The sequence below is a fragment of the Orbicella faveolata genome, unplaced genomic scaffold (genome assembly GCF_042242905.1).
Source record: "Orbicella faveolata isolate gen_17 unplaced genomic scaffold, um_ofav_v1 contig_26, whole genome shotgun sequence".
NCBI lineage: Eukaryota > Metazoa > Cnidaria > Anthozoa > Scleractinia > Merulinidae > Orbicella > Orbicella faveolata.
The window spans coordinates 1,635,410-1,656,843 of NW_028301554.1; the positions used below are offsets into that span (position 1 = coordinate 1,635,410).

The following is a 21,434-nucleotide window of genomic DNA, read 5'->3' on the forward strand; positions in this document are numbered from 1 at the left end:
AAGAGGCAGAGATTCATCACAATCATGATTCATAAGTCAGTGAATTTTTTTAAATCCAGGCAATTGACTCATGGTTGTTGATCATCAGGGACGAACAATACACTTAGTTGAAATGTTTCAAAGTTTATTATTTCCTTTTTTTCATCAAACGCAAAAATCAGTTAAATACTTTTGTACAATAAGACAATACCTAGCAGTAGTTATGGCAACAGAAAGGAAACGACGAACTTTTATTACGTCGAGCCTGGACCTTAAAATGAAGTTCGCGCTAAACTGGATGGCTGTGCTAGAATCTAAGTTATCAATTAAATCTTTGGTGATTTCTAAGCTATCAATTATAATTTCCGCCCATTTCTTAGTTATCATTAAATTTTGCAGATCTCTGAACGTAGCAATCAGTTGAAAAAACGCCGATGGCATTTCTCAGCTCGCAGTTAATATTTTGATCGATTCCAATTACTATTTATGTTCCATCCGGAATCTTTATGAAATACTATACCGGCTGAGTTTCCCAAAACCCTTTAGAACTCCAGGCTAATCTCTCTAATGGTTTGTTTATTAAAAGCTTTTGTTTCAACGCAGGAAGGTGCGAAGAACTCAACTGCATACTCAATAAGCTTAATCAGAAATTTTTTGAGGAAAATACCCCTTCTTGCATGCGATACGTCAGGGCAAGCATGAAATGCAAATTCGGGATAGCTTGCATGATCGAATTAAATCAATTATATCTTGCAGTGTCACTTAATTTCTTAAGACCAATGGCCAAGAGCAAAATTTTAAACAATAATTGTAGGTATAAAAGCGAAAACGATTTTTTGAAAGACGTAAAATCCTCAATCATGTCAAGCAGTATAAGCATATCTGAACGTCTTGTTCACATTACGGCAAAGATTCATGCCCAATGTTTGCACTACTAATCAAAACTAGGGTATCTAAAAGATAGTAATGCTGCGGCACATTCTGTTGATAGTGACATATTTAACGCCGTGATTCATTTATCTGCGCGTTCCAAGACTTACATTAACTGTTATTTCTCAAAGTAGTGTCAAATCGTGGTGTCACTTCATGAAATATTTGTCGTTGTATGCGTCAACTTCGTGCATGATGACGCATCGATGGCGAGGTTTGACAAAGGATCGAGACAAAAAAGCACATTGTGATCTGAAGTATGTTTGGGCATAAAACGATATACATCAGCCTCCCCTTTACCAGATCGCGAAAATCGAAAGATGTGGAAATTGTAGGAGCAGAAATCTAACTTATAAATTCTGTACTGGCACGCATTAAATATCTCTAGAACTCGACAGAAGAACACAGACTGTGTCGAGAACGTGTCCACCGCGATGTGTGAAAATGCTCAAGCTTTAGCTTAAAGTCATGTTTCGATGAAAAGGAATAGATTGCAGCATTTATGAAATCAGCGTGTTCCACGGTTTTCGTTTGTTTTAATTATTCAACAGGCTTTAGTAAGGACGATTTCTCTTCATTTAAGAATTCGGCGAAGGAGGCGAGACTGCTAAGAATGACATACTAAGATTAAGACGTCACAATTAATCGTCCAGATTTACAAACTTTCACATACTGCATAGCAAGAGTTGTGAAAGTCAAGCACGATCTCCTTCACATCGCTTTACAGGTAAATCAGAGCAAACTTTCTCAGTGGAATCCACGCGAAAAAGGACGACGGCTCGACGAGTATGACATCCTCGTGTTGTTCGTGGCGCAATGCACTCCAGTAAAAGTGGCGCATTGCAGTCTGGTTAACTGCAATGCATTGTGGTAAAAAGTGATGAATTCGAGAATTCGTACCCCCTTCTTTATATTCTTCTTAAATCCTGATTATGTTGCTGCTCGCTCGCTACGCTCGCTCCGCAGCAACTAAACTTTCATTATTGCCAGGTTTCTGTCGGCCTGAAACGATTATCTTGAACTTTTCCACTTTGCAAAAAAAAAAAAAAAAAAAACGTTTTATATCTACCGGTACACTTCTTGTGAACAACTTTTCTTCAAATGATTTTAATGTTATAATTTAATCTCCCATAATCAGTTCTTCTACTAGACTACAGTTCAAATTCTGTCACCTTTTGCCAAGCTAGAAATATATATATGGAAATGTTTTATTCCATCCTGAAGTGTAAACAATATGCTAAAAATAAAGCTGTCTTTCTAACGAGTCCATTGTACCTAAATAATCGTTGTTACTGTCAGTGTCTTGACTATCTTCGGTCAAGGGACTAAGCATCTCTTCACAGCCTTCTTTGTTCTTGTTAAGAGCACAATCTACATACTCCTTGATGCTCTCCTCCAGAAAGCTCAAAGGCGCAGAACCTTGGTACAACAACTGCAGATGGAAATCTTTCAAATTGAACGCCTTTCCGAGTTTTTCCTTGGCGTACTCTCTCAATTTTATGATATGCATTTGACCGATCATGTAAGAGGTGGCCTGCCCTGGTACGCTTTGATACCTGGTGACTTCCTTTAACGCGATGTCACTGTCATCCCATAAATACTTTTGGAACATGTGAAGGGCATCGTCTCTTCGGAGCCCCTTGTAATGTAAGCCAGTGTCCACGATCATGCGCAGTGCGCGCCAGAGCTGTGGTGACAAAGAAGAAAGCCCCATACAGGTTAACTTTTATTAAATCATCATCGCGTTCAACTGTCGTAAATAATATTGTGATCCCTACCAGTTGGGATCAAGAACCCATTTCCGAGTTGACTAAGCCTGTCTTTCAAGGCCAGGCCTGGTGTACAACTATTCAAATGAAAACGAGTTTAATTTACATGTGAATGAAATCTTATTTTCATATGAAAGGATGGGTACACTAAGACTCACTTTGAGAAAGAGGCTCAAGGTAATTCGGAAATGGCCTATATTAGGGCCTGTTTACAAGGAGAGAGGGTTACCCCAGCAAGCGGGTTACCCTAGCACTCACACATTTCCTCTTGTTTACTTCGTAGTGTTTACAAGGCAGCTAGGGCTACCCGGGTAGGCGGTTTACCCTATCTGCGTGCTAGGGTTATCCTGGTAGCCGGGTTAACTTTTTCCCTTGTAAACACTCCAGGTAGGGTTAACCCGCCTACCCGGCTTAACTTTCTAATTGTTTCCAGACCCTTTGAGGTTGTAGGGTTACCCTACCTATGAAATTTTGCTTGTAAACCCGGGCTATCTTTTTTCCTCCAGCTAGGGTTAACCCGCTTGTTAGGGTAACCCCCCTCCTTGTAAACAGGCCCTTACACTCCCTACTTTAGAAAGTTGTCAGACCGACAATTTCTCTGACGATCGCGAACTTTCAATTCCTGCTCATTTGCCACTCAGCAATTTTAATTACAAAGGTACTAATGTTTTAGGTTTAATCAAGAAATTGAACCTGACCCAATATCGTGGATCATATTCTTGGTGCGATATGTCCCATAAGCCCTCGCGCGGATTCTCCCGATCCAGGCCATCACGTTTTTCCAAGTGAGCTAGCAAATTCTTAATTTTGGAATGCGTTCGGAGAATATCATCTGAAATAGTTCCTTAGCTAAATCGAAAAACCAAACTAACCAAAAAACAAAAGAAAAGAAAAGAGGAAAAAAAGGAGAAAAAAAAAGTCACTATACATTACATTTTTTGCGGTTTGTTCTAGTTCGCCAAATGTCGACATAACGAGAAAAAGGAGACAAGTAGGATAAGTGTGTTTATTAGACATTTTAGTCACCATATGTCTTCCCATTGGCTTTAAGCCTACAGTTAATTCTGGGAAACAGCGCAACCTACAGATTATTGACTAATCTGCTAGCGGATTAGTGAATAATCCGTAGGTTGTGTGCGCAACGCATGATTTCCAAGAACAATGTCAAGTTCACGTTAGAAAATGGCTTGTCGAAAATAAACTGTGTATAATATATAAAACAATTGTGAGATTCGGTTTTTGTAACATCCGAAATAATCAAGGTCTCGCTTAGTGTTGTCAGCCTCAACCTTCGGCTTCGACTGATAACACTTACCTCGACCTTGATTATTCCGGATATCACAAAAACCTCATCCAGTAATTGTTTATTATTATAAATTTGATTTGCAAATTTGTGTCAAAACCTTCTATTTGGTGCAATAGACAGCCATTTTTTTTTTTTTACCAAACTGGTTTTTTTTTCTCACCTGAGACTTCAACATCCCGTATTTGTACAGCGGTTGCTCTTCGTAGGTATCCGTGTCATAAGCAATGAGTGGGTTCTCAGCGTATAGTGCCCAGCCCTCCGTAAACGCCGTGTATGACGTCATTGATGATACCCAGGCGATTTCTCCACCGCAGGTGTCCTGGAAGTGTTCCTGATAACCTTGTGACTATTACAAAAGGGAAACAAAAACGAACGAAAAATAATAAGTTAATTTGTCAAATTCGTTGATTGATATCGTCACTGAAAAGAAATCCTTGTTTTCCTAGTATCCAGATCTCACTCCGTTTGGCGCTTGGCCGTGGGAGATCTGGGTTTCAGATTACCCCAATTCCAGATCCAATGTAAATAAAAATTGGAAGTGTTAACCTTTGTGGAACTTCTTTGCATCGTGTCACCCAAATACAGTAATACCACCTCTTACGCTTAACTCCTTGCTGAGACTTCTGGCTTTTGGTCAAAATGAGATCTCACTAAAAGTTTTCTTTTATTTGCATCGAGAGCCCATAGGCAGCCTCTTTCTTAGACGCCCTTCTGGGATCGTCACGCATTCTTTTCGTGACAAGCGCAAAGATTGTGAGAGACTAGGTCTAGTTTATGACGAGCATCTCAGTGCACTAACCTGAGTATGGTGCCCAGGCCTCGCTTCATGAGCATTAATGCTCCACTGCATATATCTCGGTCCAGGCCTCTCGAGAAAGAAAGGTATAAAATACTTGGCGTTTTTACTGCACGCTTCATCGCTCCTTCGATAACTCGGCACGCCAGCCGAGGGGTTGAAATCCGGCACCATTTCCACCGGGCAGTTCGGGGTTGTGTGGTTCTTCCCGGTGAAATAAAACATTTGCGATGTTTTAGGATCTAACATGCTCATAACCTGTGGAGAAAAGAGGCGGATTCAACTCAACCTTATTCTCGTGGTCATGGAAACGAGAGTGGGATTTAACTGTGAACATTGGGTCAACCAGCATGTAGTGTGTACAAAGCACTGCGACAATCACAATTTTTTTTTTTAATATGAGCAATACAATTACTTTGCACGTGCGTTATAGATCTTGACTACATTAGTTTCTTTGCCTTTCACTGCAAAACAATCAGACTTACATTGCCCAGGGTGTTGAGCCGAAAAAAAATACGACAGGAGCTAATGTGTCGTTTTAGAATTGGACCTCTGAGGGTTGAAAAACATTTTAAGCCACATCAATAAAGCAAAATCTTGGTAACACCCCGGATAAGTTGTCAAAATTCCCGTTTTTGAATTGGAGATCGTGAATTTCAGTGGGCAAATCTCACCCTTCTTCAGGCCAAATTGGATGAATTCTGTCTCTTATTCTCGACCACAACAATTCAACAACCACCCCTTCCTTGCCATTCTGGCGTTACACATACCCACAACTGATGTAATTAGAATCAAAGATAGGCCACTATGGGATAAGATAACTACTGATAGTATTCATTCCTTTCATGAACTGCTTCCACCCCAGAGATCAAGGAGCCTTAGGAAAAGGGGACACACTTACATCCTGCCACGTGTCAGAACTAAACGTCATAAACGCTGTTTTGTGAACAGATGCCTTTTCAATTTTATTTGATTGTTATTCATACATTTGTAAATAGTTTGTATGTAATTAGTTTTTTTATAGCAGTTAGTTATATGAAATTGTAAATCCAGACGTATGACTCTGGGCATGTTTCCTTTGACATTTACTATTTTAGTATTAATAAAGCCGGAATTATTATCTTACAAGGCTTATTCAATGCACTACCCCGCCTCCCGCAGTTACCTCTCTTGTCTCGGTAAACCAACGCTGAATGGCCTGCCAGCGTTGTGGGCAGTGCTCTTTAGCTTTTTCAGCAGAACTGCAAAGCTTGAACGCATCCTTGTCGGACTCATGAGGAGGAATCGAACCATTGTTGAAGAACATCTCAGAACTATTCATCATTTTCAAAAATTTAACTTTAGCTGTGTGGTTGTCGTTTTGGCCCGTCACTTGACGAGCTACTTCGAGGGCCTGGAACCACAAAAAATAAAAAAAAGACGAATTCAAAGCAACATGTAATTACATTTCTTGCGGCAAAAAAAAAAAAAAAAAATAACAGAAAAAATGTATTTACAATAGGTAAGGTCCCTGACAGCCAGACCGAATTTCATCGCAAGAGTTACATTTTTGTGTGTTTTTACCTTATAGAAAACTGTCAAACTTGGTGCTAAACACAATGCTGCTATTGCAAACAGATGCCAGATCATTTTTTCTAACATTTGATTGCTGAATTATTCTCAGGCGGTAAATTAAAAATACCATTAGTTCAGTTCTGGCCTTGTTTTCGTTACGAAGCTCTTGACGGCTTTAAGTAGTCAGTGAAAGAAGCTAGGACTGGAATGTATCTACGTGCAGAGCTAAACCAAAACGACGCGAGCCTTTACCGATGCTTAAAGAAGCTCAATCGCGGTAATTTGAGTTATTTTGGCGACATTTAACTGTATTTAACCTGAAAACAGCATTTTACTAAGTTAAAAAAGCACCAAAGAGATAATAATATACCATAGAGGAACAATGATAGAGAAGATTGACACGGAATACAAACGCAAACTTGAAAAATTTTTAAGATGCCCAAGCCGTGACGTAGCCCTTTAAGCAAGTGGTACTGGCAGGTTCTTTTGCAAACCGTGTCTCGCCTTACATGTTTTCCCGCACTTTGCACGGGTTTCATTACTAATTTGGCTCAGCTCTTGTACATCTTCCTACGCCTAACACGTGCTTCATTAGCAATCATGTTGCGAGCTACCCACATTTCCAGCGCTTTGCAGGAGCTACTTTTTCCAATGGTGTCCTGTTACATTTTTTCCCGCGCCTATGGCACATGCTGTATGTTACGCTTTGCGTTTTGATGGGTTTGTGGTTTCCGTGACTCGCCAGATGGTATTTTTATCTTAGCTTGATTTACAGGAACCCACTATCATAGCTACCATTACTATGAAAATAAACCTTACCTCGGGGAACAATTTATAAAGCATCGTATAACCAAGCTCGTGCACTTCATCCGGGGTATTGTTTGTGGTGGTAAAATAAGAAAGAATGTCGATATAAGCCTTCGCTCCGTTCAGCGGTTCCCCTGTCGGGAGCACTTTGGTGGTTTTCTGAGTGACATTTGCACTTCCGTTGATGTACACGAAGGAGACGGGCAGGAAGGATAAACCGCTGGACACGTTGCTCGGCACACAGTGCTGTATGTGGTCATCCTCTAGATACCTGTGAAGAACAACCAAGTTTGCGCGATAAGCGATCATCAATAAGTCACTTTTATATAGAGCGGTTTTTTCAATTAAGTGTCGTGAAACCAAAACCAAAGTTATCACTTTGGCCAATCACAAAGGGCACAGACAATCCAATGAACCAATCAAAACTCGAAGTAAACACGTGAAGTTGACGCAAAGCGCGGGAAATCGTGTGTGAGCGGGCCACGATTGGTTTTGGTTGGACTGCTGATTGGATGAAAAAGTGGCGCGAGTTTTTTATGCCAACCGTGCTGCTTAGCGATACAGAACCAATTAGTTTTGAAAACGGCTTTATTATCATGTATTTCTTGGCTCGTTTGCTGTGTAAAAACGTGATTCGAGTTTATTATTTATTATAACACGCGGACGTATAGTGCCATCATTAGTTTGGTAGAGCATTAGTGTCATTCAGAAACAAAAACCATTTGAAAGTACAGTGTTGGTTTGGAAGCACATTCCATTTTGTGTAAGCCTTCATGAAACGAGAACTGGTCTAAAAATAACTTGAATAATATGGCGGATAGGGCTAATATAGCGGAAGAACCCAGCTTACTCTTCATACTCTCAAACTAACCTTAAAAACGCGTAAATTGGTCGTCCAACATTTTCTAGGACGCTTTCGTGGAGTGACTGAAAAACCGTCTTCCCTTCATGATTTCTTTCCCATTCATCCAACTGGTCTGTCTTGTTTTCCAAGTCGGACAAAAACTCTGGTTTTAAGATGGCTTTCATGTATGACTCGTTGAATACTCCTGTGATATAAATTGTATGAGGATATGATTGATCATCGCAGTTATATACAAAACTGAAGCAGTCGTGAAATTAAAGCCTGAAAGAAATTCAGGATTGAAAGGGATTCGAATCCATGACCTCTGCGATACCGGTGCAGTGCTCTACCAACTGAACTATCAAGCCAACTGGGAGCTGGTCACTTTGTGAGTTCGTAATATACCCGTAGATGGTGAAGAATTCAAGTGGATATATGAAATATCATATTTTGAGCGGGGGATATATACCTCTCACTAACCGAGTTCGAGGGCCGTACTGTAAGTTACGGACTGAGTTTTTCCCCATTGATTTATGGTCCAAGCGCGAAGCGAGCGGGTCATAAATCGAAGGGGGAAAACAAGGATCCGTAACTTACAGTACGGACAGGGAAAACGAGGCTAGTAAGATATTTATTATATCTCTACTGTGTGTCTGACGGCTTCGGGAACGATTTCTATTCACGCAGGACGGTTTCAAATTTGTGACGTACCTCGAAAGCAAAACGAGTCAATTTGAAATCGTTGTTAAGTGACTCTTAACTCGTTAGTACGTTTTAATATACAATTTCAGGAGTAAAAGAAAGGTTTAATTTTTTACTTGCTAAAAAAGGTTAACAACACTCGACGATAAATCACGAAACATTTTGGCAACAAAACCAGCTTTACATTTTAGCGGACCGTACAGTAGATTACGGCCCGCTAAATTGACCAATCACAGCGCGCGTACTAACTGAGAGATCTAATATGACATGACCTGAATACAAATTGTGATATAAAAAAGTTATATGGAGTTTCTTTAGGTTGCAGATTCATGCGCGTGGAAATTTTGAAAGTGTTTCTTTTTTGTGAAACTCTTGACAGGTGTTTATCTCGTTTAGGGAAATTTTGGTAAAGTTCGTTTTTCTGAAGGTCTACTGGCAGAGTCGAGAGCGAGTTGAAAAAAAAAGTAAATTTGAGAAGTGCACTCATCAGAGGTCCCGGCAAAGCACCTAGTTTTAACTTTTCAAGAACCAATTTGCTATTGCATAATAAATATGTTTTTTAACGAACGTTTGGAGAATAGACAATTACCTCTATGAGGGGTAATTACTACTCGTTTTCATGCTGAATAATGACCGTTGTTGTGTTTTTTTATGCAAATATCTTCGATTTCAGAGGGATATTTTAACAGCTTAACATTGGAGTGACTTGTTTTTTTAAAAAAGTATACTAAAATCTATTAGTTGCGCGCAAGAAAACAATTAGTTTGACGGCAGTCTTGAAGTCTCTAGGTTAACCCGCCATTAAGTTAAGAACTAATCGAAAAACTTCCTTACAGGGATGCGGTAAGGGAACTTTATATACTTGTTCGCAAGTCTTTTATTGGTCAACATTTTACATCATAAGAGAAACGCGCAACATTTTGATTTAAGTAAACCATCTCAGCTGATGAATTTTTTGTTTTTCGCGTCTTACATTAAATATCAAATCACCGTGTTCCTTTGCCGGTCCAAGATATAATCCCAATTTATTTTATTTTCTCTGTTCGTCGACAGGGTCTTGACAAATATTTTCTGTAATGACGGGCATTATGTTTTGAGAGCCAGATTAAAAAGCCTTGTTGCTTTGTTCTGTTTTAAAAATATTGATAATAACTACAGAGCGCAGTGCATTCCAGGCACGGCTACAACACGGACACTTCTGTTGCCCCGGAGGAAACAACAGAAAACGCTTCGGTCGTCTTAAAAAAACAAGCACAGATAACGTACTCGTATTGAACACTACACAAATGGTGCTCGGCATTTTTATGACGAAAAGTTGTTAAGCTCGCAATTAATACAGTATTATTACAAAGAACTTTAATTTATACTTAAAATAAAATTCTTAAGCAGCCAATGCAGAACAATCAATAGTGTTTAATTGTGGTGCGTTGTCAAAGGATAAAACACCTCTTGTGTAAACACTTGTCATTCCAGATGGCATTATAATCCTCAGAAAGACCATCAGTACTTCTTAGAGCTCCATGATTTTTGAATAACTTAACTACAGGAACTTTAAGAAATATGACGGCCTTCTCGGAGGAAAAAAAGGGTAGAACGTGTGTGGAAACCAAAAAGTCTAAATAACTGCAAAGTAACAACAACTTTGAGATATAAAAACAATGATTTTGAATTTGACAGACATGTTTTGGCAAAAACTTACCCTCTTCAACGTAAATGTTTACAGCAGCTGCAATCTATGCTGAAATTTGCATTCCCTGTGATGTTGGCACTGAAGAACGCAAAAGTTCCTGTCGAAACACGCCTGCTGAATTCAAAATTGCTATTTTATATTTGAACCTTAGCTTCTTGAATTCCTGGCGTTATGAAACTTTGGTCGGAGTTTCTCGCTTCCTTTTGAAACAATCACGCTTGGGTAAATCAAAATGATAGTACTTAAATAAACCAGGCAACTTTTCTCAGCTGTTGGTATATTAGAAACGAAGAAATTGCGGGATGACTAACTAGCGTGTTTTACATTCCACATATATTTGAAAATAAATTACCTTTGGGACCGGAGAACGCAATATGGTAGTAAGTTCTCTGAAAAGCATCGATACCAGACCGGCATTCTTCTATGCTGCGAACCATTCCAGCTTTCACGCCATATCGCAAGTTATCCGTGTAAGTTTGAAATGTTTTGCTCACTTCTGCTAACTTCTCGATTAGAATTTCCAACCCTCGTGTGTCAGAAGGTTTGAAAAAGGGCAAGGACTTCTCTAACGATGACCCGACAGTACAGATAGGCTGCCAACAGAAAACATTTGGGCCGAGAAGAAAGTCACCGAAGTAATAGTCTCCATCGAAAGGTGTTCCAAAAACATGTTTGAGATAATGCCGCAGCTGTGCGAGAACTTTCCTTTCGCGCGATTTGAGTTTCTTCTCCTCGATAACCAGTCTGTTCAGATCTTTAAGCAGATTTTTAGCTGTATCAGTTACGTTTCTGAGATTCGACGGACTCGGATCATATACTTTATACTTTTGTTGAACTTCCAACGCACTCACTTTAGGTTTTTTTGCGATTAAAAATGGTTGTACCTCAAACGTTTTGTCTTGCACCCTTTGCAAAAACGCTACAAGACCGGCGCGTTTTGCTTCCTCCGAGTAACTGCACCTTCCTATTGTCTTCTTGCCCTGCCATTTCTGTACATTTGGAGCTTCACAACGCGAGCTATTTCGCTTGACGAGTAAGATTATTCCAGTGATCAAGCAAGAGATACCAACTAATGAAATAGCTGTTGCAAGGAAAAGGGTTTTCCTTTGTGTTTGTTTGTGGCGCATTTGAATCTCCGGTGCGAACTTCTCCATAGGTCCAGCGAATTAAACTACGATTGTCAGAATATATCGGAAGTCTTATACTGCAACACCTTCTGTCGGCCGAAGAGAACAGAGTTCTAACTGAATAATTTCCGCTAGATTTCGCAGTCTTTCTGTGCGATTCGTTTAAATTATCCTTTGCTTACTTAACACATTTGACCTTACACCGCTGGGCCAATCAAGTCGAATTATATTTAAAAATTTAAATAAACTGCCTTTGTTTTGGTCAGAAATCATACAAGAATAAAGAACTAAATTAACTACTTGCACGACCTGTTTTAATAACATGAGCAAAGATGTAAAAACATTTGTACAGAAAAATATAAAAATTTCAATGTAGTCGGGCTGGCTTGACCTTTTCTGTAACCTAGACGATGAACGCCAAATTTGCTACGCCAACCATTTGGCAACGAAGTCCAATAAATCAAACAAAGAACAGATCATAATGTAAATATGACAGTAGTAATTAAGGATTAGGAATTGCGTTCGTCTCGCTGAGAATGAGGGTTATAAAATTCAAGTAAAAGCCTGGACGGTATATTGGCGGTAAAGTCAACTTCTTGCCTAGCGGACACCCCGCTATTACGGACAGACGCGATATCTCCGGCTGAAACTACAAAGAAATGTGTGGAAAGAACTCCCGCTATTACGAACACCCGCTACTACGGACAGAAGCGAAATCCCAGGCCGAAACTACAAAGAAATATATGGCAAGAACTCCCGCTATTACGAACACCCGCTGTTACGGACAGGAGATAAATCCCTGGCCAAAACTACAAAGAAATGTATGGAAACAACTCCGGCTATTACGAACACCCGGCATTACGAACAGAAGATAAATCCTCAGCCAAAAGTACAAAGAGATGTATGGAAACAACTCCCGTTACTACGGAAACCCGCTACTACGAACAGAAGATAAATCCCCGCCCGAAACTACAAAGAAATGTGTGGAAACAACTCCTGCTATTAGGAACACCCGCTGTTACGGACAGAAGCTAAATCCCCGGCCGAAATTACAAAGAAATGTATGGAAACAACTCCCGTTATTACAAAACCCGCTATTACTGACGAACAGAAGATAAATCCCCAACCGAAACTACAAGTGAATCCACGAAACACTCGACAAGGGCCTGTCCCTATTCTGTCAAACTTGAGCCTGCAGAACAGGCGGATTAGCGGGGCAGTGAGCGAGACGCGATACACGAGCGTTTCTCTCTCTGCATGCCCGGCTAATCCGCCTGTTCTGCAGGCTAGTCACACTTAGCCCGCGCAAACAGCATCAGATAACGCTGTTTTGCGGATTTTCCAGCCTCGACCGGGAAAACAATCCTTTAGACTGAAGGGAAATGTGGAGAAACTTAAAAAAAATTATTACACGATAGAATTGAGTTGAACTTGTTTTCAAGATGCGTACGTATTGACGGAACAAATGCAATTGTACTTTATACCATGGAGAAATTCACTTTGGAAAATGAAACCTCGAAAGCCTTACTGGGGAATTTTCCAACGCTACAGTGTTACCATATTTTGTCAAATAGCCTGCGAGCAGGCTCACGTTTGAGTCACGCGCGCGAGCGGCGAAGAGCAAAGCGATCAGGCGGGAAGGAGTCTGAGGAAGAGGCACCGAGAAAGTCACTTCCTCGTCTCGCGGCTTCGCTGCTCGCGCGTTTGAGGCGCGCGCTTATGCTCCAACGTGAGCCTGCTCGCAGGCTAGTCACGCAAGTAACATCTGTTATGTAACTGGTTTTGGAATATTTCCGGTCTCGTCTTGGAAAACAAACCTCTTTAAATTAATTCCTCAGGTTAGGAAACGAATCTTCTTGCTTTAATTTTGACACAGAAAAATAAATTCCACCAGCAGCTCACCTTAGCTCTTGGGTTTGATTGTGATTAGTTTTTAATGTTTTACTATATTTCACATTAGTTACTGAGGACCTCCCTGAAAACCACGCAATGTGATAGGGGCTTCCTCCATAAAGATTATTTTATTATTACAGATGATGATGACGATGATGATTATTATTAGTTTCCACTCTGTTGTGCCGAGATATCTTTCTCTTTTGAGCAAAGTTCACATTTGTCATTTGTGATTTTTTTGCATTTTGAAGCTTGATTTTTGCTACGCTATTTTTGCGTCAGCGTCATGATTGAGGAAGAAAAACTGAGGGAATAAGCAAACGGGGAGTTTAAACGAACACAATTAACTGAAGTTTCAAGTTCACCGTAATTCTTAGTTCAGTGTTGGGGAAAAATTTCTTATTTCAGGGTTGGTTTCTTGTTAGGTGTTCACTATATTTCTATGCGATCACTTATTTAGATGTCGAGGTTAGTGAAGTTCCTCCGTCCAACAATATACAAGTCCTTGACTAGTTCCAGAGTTTCAAAATGTATTTCTCGGTTGAAAGTACTGGGTCGAGTTCGCAGACGCCATCTTGAAGGGATCTTGGTTCATCCGCAATGAGTCAAAAACAAACTCCAAGCGACTTTCTGAAGCAAATTATAGGCCGCCCTGTGGTGGTAAAGCTTAACAATGGCGTCGATTATCGAGGTAAGCAGCTTTCTGTGGCATGTGCGTGCAAACCAGCTGAGAATTCGTCCATTCATTAATTGCAGCTTTCGTTTTCATTCTATTTGTTATCAGCTGCAAGCTCAAGCTTAAACAATAGGGATGCGTTGTTAGAAATCTGAAAAAGAAAGGCCATTCAATATTCCCTTTAAGTTGGCTGTCATATCTTTCTAATTTCGGTAGACAAGCTTTAGTAGTATTTAGCGATATAGAACGCTTTTACCTAGTTTACATAGCCTCATCTAAACACGAGGAGGTTTTGGGAGAATTCGAGACAGTTATGGAAACCCAACGTCTCGGGTTTGCATAACTTTCGAGAATTCTCCCAGATCCCGAGTGTTTAGACGAGGTTATGTAAACATGGGAAAAGTACTCTATTGCTTTTATAAAATAATTCTCAAAAATACGCGCGAATCTAAAACGTCACAACCGTGTTAACATAATTCTCATCTCAACACACCTATTGACTAATGAGTTACATGTATTTTATAAGCGGTAGTAGAACTGTAGTAGTTTCTGGCTACAAATAATGTTTGAAGGCTGAAAAAATCCAAGGAACTAAGCTGAAGTTTTCACCATTGAACTTTCTTTATCAGGAGTTCTTGCCTGCCTAGATGGTTACATGAACATTGCTTTAGAACAAACAGAAGAATATGCCAATGGCCAGGTTAGTTGAATTTATACAACTGAATCATTTCCTTTTCTAGTGGAGCTCCTGCGCACCGAAGGTGCCCAAGTGAAGCCGCATACCTCAGAAAATTTGGTAACCCGTCGATCTAAACAATTTTGGTCGTCGAGTGACCGTCTGTGCGTATGTCTGTCCTTCCATACTCCAATACCTTGAAAAATAAGATATTAGCACCATTACCATAGCTACATCTTTGATTTTGGACATTTATGTTATGGTCAGTAGACAGCTGTCACAACAAGCTACCCACTGACCAGTATCACATGACCATATTGTGGGCTCAAATTTAGAGCTCATCGAGGTTGTGTGTTTTTTGGAAGTAGACCATGGATCATTTACTGGTTTTTCAATTGGATCATGGACTCAAGCCAGGTTATTATTCAGGGGAAAAAGAGGGAGTACAGTGGAACCCCGTTAATACGACCACCTTCGGGCCATGGAAAATTGGTCGTGTGAACGGGGTGGTCGCGTTAAAGGGGTTCTTTAAATAAAAAAAATGACTGACTGAGCTTTTTCTTGGGCCAGAATAAAGTGGTTGTAATAATGAGGTAGTTGTATTAACAGGGTGGTTATAAGGCAGGGTTCCACTGTACATGCAAAATTTTGACGCAAATTAACCCCTGGCGCGTTGTTGACGTTTCTTGCAATATATTCCTTGCACAATCGTCCCTTGGAAAGCCGCTGATATATTGCGTATGTAATTTCTCGCAATCTTGGTTACGATTAATAGGTATCGTTTGTTAAAATTTAACTGGAAGAATATCAAAACTGCATTATTGCTTGCTCACAATAATTTGATCATTTTTTGAGTTTCTGATCTAAGAAAAACAAATCCTCTCTTTCCTTTATAGTTAGTTACTGCAATTAGGAGCTCCACTTTTAGGCTTGGCTGAATCTATATATTAAGAAAGTGATAAATATCTGTGACACAGATATTTAGTGCACACTTCTTTTGTGCTCTTGTGACTTATGTGCTTTATAAGAAAACAAATGATGGCCATGTTCTCATTGGTTGAAACAGCACGCTATTGCTGGTTTTCATGTGATGTGATCATTTTCCAAGATTACAAATTACCAATTCTTCTGAAGTTTTAGTTTCATCAGATATAAGAGCCTATAAGAACTTGATGTTTTGCTCGACAGGGTTCTTTGTTTTGTTATAGAGGACATTTGAATTTCTAAGTTTATGGGTTGTGTGACATTAAAATGGCAGCATGACAAACCTCTCGCATAGGTCAAAACAGGAGTTATTGCTCAAGTTTTTGCTAAGTGAACAGTTCTTGCACTAGAAGAATTATCACTTTCAATGTGTCAGAACTCTAGAGTAAGAATCTTTCATTCCAATGACAAAACTCAATGACAGATGTTTCTGTTATTGTACAGCCGCCATGTTGGTGCTCCTTGGAAGGGCACCAACATAGTGTCTCCATACAAAGCTATTTGGTTGAAACACTTTTCCGAATAATGCATGAATGAAAAACCACATAGACGAAGATTTTGGCATGATTGAATATACAGTCGAACTTTCCATAAGTGACCACCCAAAATGTCAAGCCTAGGTCAGGTCACTTACGGGAGATGGTCACTTATGAGAATTTAGACCATAATGAGTCAAACTTGTGCCTCGTTTAAGGCTGATAGAGTACAGTGTATGTGCATTTAAACTGTTTTTCCTTGTGGAAAGTCAATTTTGAGAGAATTTTATTCGGGTAATCCTCATTGAGTATTTCTGTCTCTTGTACAACCCAGGAATGAGATAATATTACAGCACTTTATTATCCCATTTCCAATAGAACTATTCTCAGTCAAATGGTTGTTTACAGGATCTTAGAAACGTCTAGATAGCAGCAGACATGTAAAGATTTTAAGGAAAACGACCAATTTTTTAAGTTTAAAAGACATGTTTCGACAGAACTTCTGTCATCTTCAGTTGAATGAATGATTACAAAGCAAGTTGAATAATAAGTAGGCAAAAATGCTAATTAAGACAAATAGTAACAACAGAACGTGAAAAGGTGTAAATTAAAAGGATAATTTTAGATTTACATGGTGTAATTGCTGATTGAGGCAAGGTAGTTCTTTTTGAATATGGATAGCCTCCTTTACATGTATCTTGAGTTGAAAGCTGGTAGTGTTCAATAGACTGCTTTCATATTTTAGATCACGCCACTACCAGCTTTCAACTCAAGATAAAGGAGGCTATCCATATTCAAAAAGAACTACCTTGCCTCAATCAGCAATTACACCATGTAAATCTAAAATTATCCTTTTAATTTACACCTTTTCACGTTCTGTTGTTACTATTTGTCTTAATTAGCATTTTTGCCTACTTATTATTCAACTTGCTTTGTAATCATTCATTCAACTGAAGATGACAGAAGTTCTGTCGAAACATGTCTTTTAAACTTAAAAAATTGGTCGTTTTCCTTAAGATCTTAAAAACAAAAGAAACTCTCAAACTTTTAGCTCTAAAAATGGTCGTGGTCACTCACAAGAGGTGGTTGCTTACTTGTAAGAGGTTATAATGCAGTGATTTGACAGGGAAAGTTTTGGTATTTTGGAAAACTGGTCACTGAGGAGAGGCGGTTGCTTACAAGAGGTAGTGCAACTGGAGGTTTGACTATATATCAATTATCTCACATATCCCAGATTCTTGACTTAATTTATTGAGTGGTTACGAGTTTTATTTTTGATTGCGTGACAGTGCAAATTAGCAATACAGTCACTTATTTTTTGGAACTGGTCCACAATGAAAACGGGAAATCTGATTGGTTCCCTTGCGGTCCAAATTTTACAACAAGGACCACTAAGATGGACTGCTCTTGAATTAATTTCACCAAATTACCTGTTCTCAAAAATACAGTTTCCTGTTATATAGAAATCTTTTGACCTCTGCATTTGGAAACGCAAGAAATGTAAATAAATGTTTACTTTTTGCATGCCATTGGCCTTGAATGGATTGTGGGGAGGCATCAATTTATGGGCAGATTAAAAAGATCCAGTATAATACATTGTAAACACTTGAGTGAACTACATTGTAGCTAATTCAGTCCATTTTGGAGAATGTTGGTTGTCTTCTATTTTATTTTGCAAGTTTATGGACCTTGCTTGTGCCTCGGTCCAGGCATGTCCATAAAGCCAGGTTCTCGTATCCTGCTGACCTACCTGTGACGTAGTCGCTGGTTGCAACTGACAACATTGGCAACCTGTCCCAGTGGGTTCCTGGTGCATCTGCAATGGATCGCCGATGTACTCAAATTTGTGTGAAATGCAAATCGAATGGCACAATTTTTAACCATTTTAACTGTAAAAATGGATTAAATCATCTTACTGGAGTATGTTGCTCCCGCAGATGATGTTCACAAAATATTTTTCATTGCTGACAACCGCCGGCTTGCCTGCTCAACTTTGTGGGTGAGCCAGCGGTCAATGCTTGGGATAGATTATGATTTGGCAATAAATGTTTACATATGCCATAACGGTGTCCCAGGCTGTGCCAGCAGCTATGTACCAGGTATGTCGGCAGCATATGAGAGCCAGGCTTAAGCCTGTAAAAAAATCCACCAATATTTCTCCAATATGGACCACACACAAGTTCAATAACACATACAGTATGTATGACAATACAAAGTACAAAGCTTACAAATGTTCAGGCCATCATCAATAATTTTTTTTTGGGTGTAGCTTTATAAATTACCCCTTTCACCCTAAGTTGAAAATGTTAAATAATTCTTCTCAGTGATATCCTTACTGTTCTCTAAATGCCAGTCCTGAGAATTTGGTGGTACATTATGACTAGAGTGGGTGTAGACCTACTGTAGGTTATTTTGTCAGCAACAAACTCAAGGCCAACAACGTCATTTTTAAATAAAATTGACATGCTGTTCAGTGTGGTTTACAAAACACAAGAATGTGCATGTTATCAAAGAGCTAGAATTTGGTAATTTCATTTGTCATATTGAATATTTTTAATACCGGTTTTCTTTTCTGAGCAAGATTTTCTTGAAGAATATAAAGTGAAACCCTGCCTTACTGTCACCTCATCAATATGGTCACCTCATTATTATGGCCTCTTGTTTTTTGTCCTTGCAAAGCGCCCTTGCATTTTCTTATAAGAAAACCCTGTTAATATGGCCACTCCATTAATACGGCCAGTGGCCACATTCTGAAATCCCAACCTGTATAATCCTTTATAATTTAACCCTGTTTATACGGCCACTCAAACTAGTTATGTTCATCTTTCCGTTTTGAATATTTTATACACTGATTCAAGTGTTGATTTTTAAAACATATCTGCATTCTGGATGTGTATCAATGAAGAACTGTTTGGAAGTGAAATTGTGATATATCTGTTAACACGTCACTAAATTTAGGCCACTCATGAGGTTAAATGACCCTACCCTGTTAATACGTTCACTCCATTAATACCGCCAAATTTCTATGGCCTGTTGGTGACTGTATTAACAGGGTTCCACTGTAATACAAACTGGAGAAAATTTCCTTCAGTTATGGGGCAAAGATAGCTAGATCACAAAAATTATAAGATAATTGTACACTATTGCATAGAAAGCTTTATTTACATGACTACTTATTCAACTACATGTACACATTCATACATGAAACATTTCTGTTTCCTCAGTTTTTTTCTCTTAATCTTTAATTTTCTGAAAGTGTGCCAGACCTGTCTATTTTTTAAAGTTTCTTTTTTTTTTTGCTCATTTATTGTCATTTTTTTCCTGATATTTTTGTTTTCATATATATATGTAAAAGGAGTCTTGATGATCTGGTCAGATTCTTATCCCATAATGCAGTGGCAGATTTAGTGGAGGGACCCTGAGGGCCCCCCCCCCCCCTCTCCTTACTTTGGGTAAAAACAAAAAAATCGCAGAAGGAAGAAAAGCCAGTATGGTAAGCAAAAAAAAAAAAAAAAAAAAAAGAACTGCCCCCCCCCCCTCCCTTTTAGCTCAACGTCTGGATCTGCCACTGTAATGTTTCTCAGATCTGTCCAAGTTTTTTCACACTCACAGAGCAAAGTTCTTTATGATAATTTAGCAAAGTTTCAACCAGAATTTCAGAAAACTCACTGCAGTGATACTTTCAATCAATCACCATGACTTTTATATATCATATTTTGCATTCATTACACAACCGAACACACGCAAGATAGGCACCCAGTTCTCTATTCTGTGTCAGCAAAATAGTAATTTATGTCAATACTTATTATCACAAATTACATTTTCTAATGAAGCCAAGCATGACAAAATTTTCCTCCTTTGTTTGTTTGTTTGTTTGTTGGTACTAATTAAATATGAACATTTTTGAACAGTGAATGAACTAAATTTGCTATCTTGTGTAGTCTTTTGAACTGAGCTCTCTTTCCCTTGGCTTCTGTTTTATCGTTGTATCATTCAGTTATTACATAGCTTTCTTTCTCCCTTTCAGCTGAAAAACAAATATGGAGATGCTTTCTTGAGAGGAAACAATGGTAAGCTGTATTAACAGTGTTAGTCTGTTTAACATGAACTTCACCATTGTCAGAAAAATTGTAAGCTTATGTATTTGGTGAAAAACAACGACAATAAGCTTTAAGATGGGGATCAAGTTGGTACATGCATTTATCCCAATGTCATTGTAATCACATCCCAGTACATGACATCATGCAGACTACAGTAATTTGATTTAACTCTCCCCCTCCCCCCGCCCCTTCAATAAGCCGTCTTCCTCTAAAATTCTATTTCCTTATGGTATGCCTTCTTTGCTGCATATATGTATTCGAAATGGTTGAGACTGCCCTTCAGTTTGTTACATTAAGGTGCATATGACAACAACTTTAATTTTTTGACTTTTCTGGGCCACCTCTCACTTTGTAGGCTACCATTCTGCTGTTAACTGACGCTTGCATCTTTCTCTTACAGTGTTATATATCAGCACACAAAAGACAAGCCGAAGATAAAGACAACAAGGGCTGGAGAGAAACTGAACTAAAAACAACCAAAATATTGTTTGTTTGTGATAACTATGTGTAAATAGCAACTGTTTTTGTATTTTCTCCCCCTTGTCACTGTGCAATGGACTTTATTGTGAATAAACAGGCAGCCACCATGTAAACAATGAATTGCTCGTTGTCCGCTTAACACAAGTTTCTTTTTGTGGACAATGTAAAATTAACAAGCCTTGACATTCATTCTCATCGCTAGAGGTTGTGATCTGTTTGTTCAGCGTGAAAAAGTTTAATTCTCTCCCTATAACCGCGTCCAAATTGAAAGTCTGCCATTCAGAAAGTTTGCTCAAATCTACATTGGCTGACAGTAGACAATGAGTATTCTGAGCATGCGCAAAGAATCGGCTTCAGTCAGACGATACAATACTTTGTGCTGACCAAACCTAAAGATCCCTGTCTGCAGAGCTCACAGACAAACCTTGCTCTGATTGACTGCGATAAATTAAGTTAGCTTCAAACCTTCCCTGACATCTGGCAGGCAATGGTAGCGCTCGCTACTGAGTCTCGAAAAAATGTAGCGAGCCGCCTTAAATTAAGATTGTTTCGTCTTTTGAACCTAATTCTGGCAGTGTGCCGTTGTTAACAAAAAGGCGGCTGCTGCTTCGCGTTTTTGAAGTGTCTGTGAAGCGGATTTCGATA

The 21,434-nt window shown here is 39.1% G+C and overlaps 2 protein-coding genes across 2 annotated transcripts; one reads left to right on the forward strand and one right to left on the reverse strand.

Moving 5' to 3' along the window:
• Positions 1-107: 107 nt before the first annotated feature.
• On the reverse strand, positions 108-11,697 carry LOC110059001 (uncharacterized). Its single transcript, XM_089296159.1, has 7 exons — positions 10,730-11,697; positions 8,013-8,190; positions 7,154-7,412; positions 5,946-6,173; positions 4,784-5,038; positions 4,145-4,330; positions 108-2,596 (listed from the first exon to the last, which is right to left on the reverse strand). Exons 1-7 carry the CDS (start codon positions 11,529-11,531, stop codon positions 2,147-2,149), a joined length of 2,358 nt encoding a protein of 785 aa, XP_089152285.1. The 5' UTR covers positions 11,532-11,697; the 3' UTR covers positions 108-2,146.
• A 2,252-nt stretch (positions 11,698-13,949) lies between these two features.
• LOC110059017 (U6 snRNA-associated Sm-like protein LSm6) lies at positions 13,950-20,905 on the forward strand. The gene is made up of 4 exons (XM_089296111.1): positions 13,950-14,088; positions 14,703-14,773; positions 20,237-20,279; positions 20,710-20,905. The coding sequence occupies exons 1-4, from the start codon at positions 13,998-14,000 to the stop codon at positions 20,745-20,747; spliced, it is 243 nt and encodes an 80-aa protein (XP_089152237.1). The 5' UTR covers positions 13,950-13,997; the 3' UTR covers positions 20,748-20,905.
• The last annotated feature ends 529 nt before the right edge of the window (positions 20,906-21,434 follow it).

Coding starts and splice junctions, on each gene's coding strand:
- LOC110059001 (XM_089296159.1), bottom strand. CDS start 11,531: ATGGAGAAGTTCGCACCGGAGATTCAAATGCGCCACAAACAAACACAA. Junction 5,039..5,945: donor GGTTTACCGAGACAAGAGAG/GTAACTGCGGGA, acceptor TTTTCTCCACAG/GTTATGAGCATGTTAGATCC. Junction 2,597..4,144: donor ACGGGATGTTGAAGTCTCAG/GTGAGAAAAAAA, acceptor TTGTCACCACAG/CTCTGGCGCGCACTGCGCAT.
- LOC110059017 (XM_089296111.1), top strand. CDS start 13,998: ATGAGTCAAAAACAAACTCCAAGCGACTTTCTGAAGCAAATTATAGGC. Junction 14,774..20,236: donor AAGAATATGCCAATGGCCAG/GTTAGTTGAATT, acceptor TCTCCCTTTCAG/CTGAAAAACAAATATGGAGA. Junction 20,280..20,709: donor TTTCTTGAGAGGAAACAATG/GTAAGCTGTATT, acceptor TTTCTCTTACAG/TGTTATATATCAGCACACAA.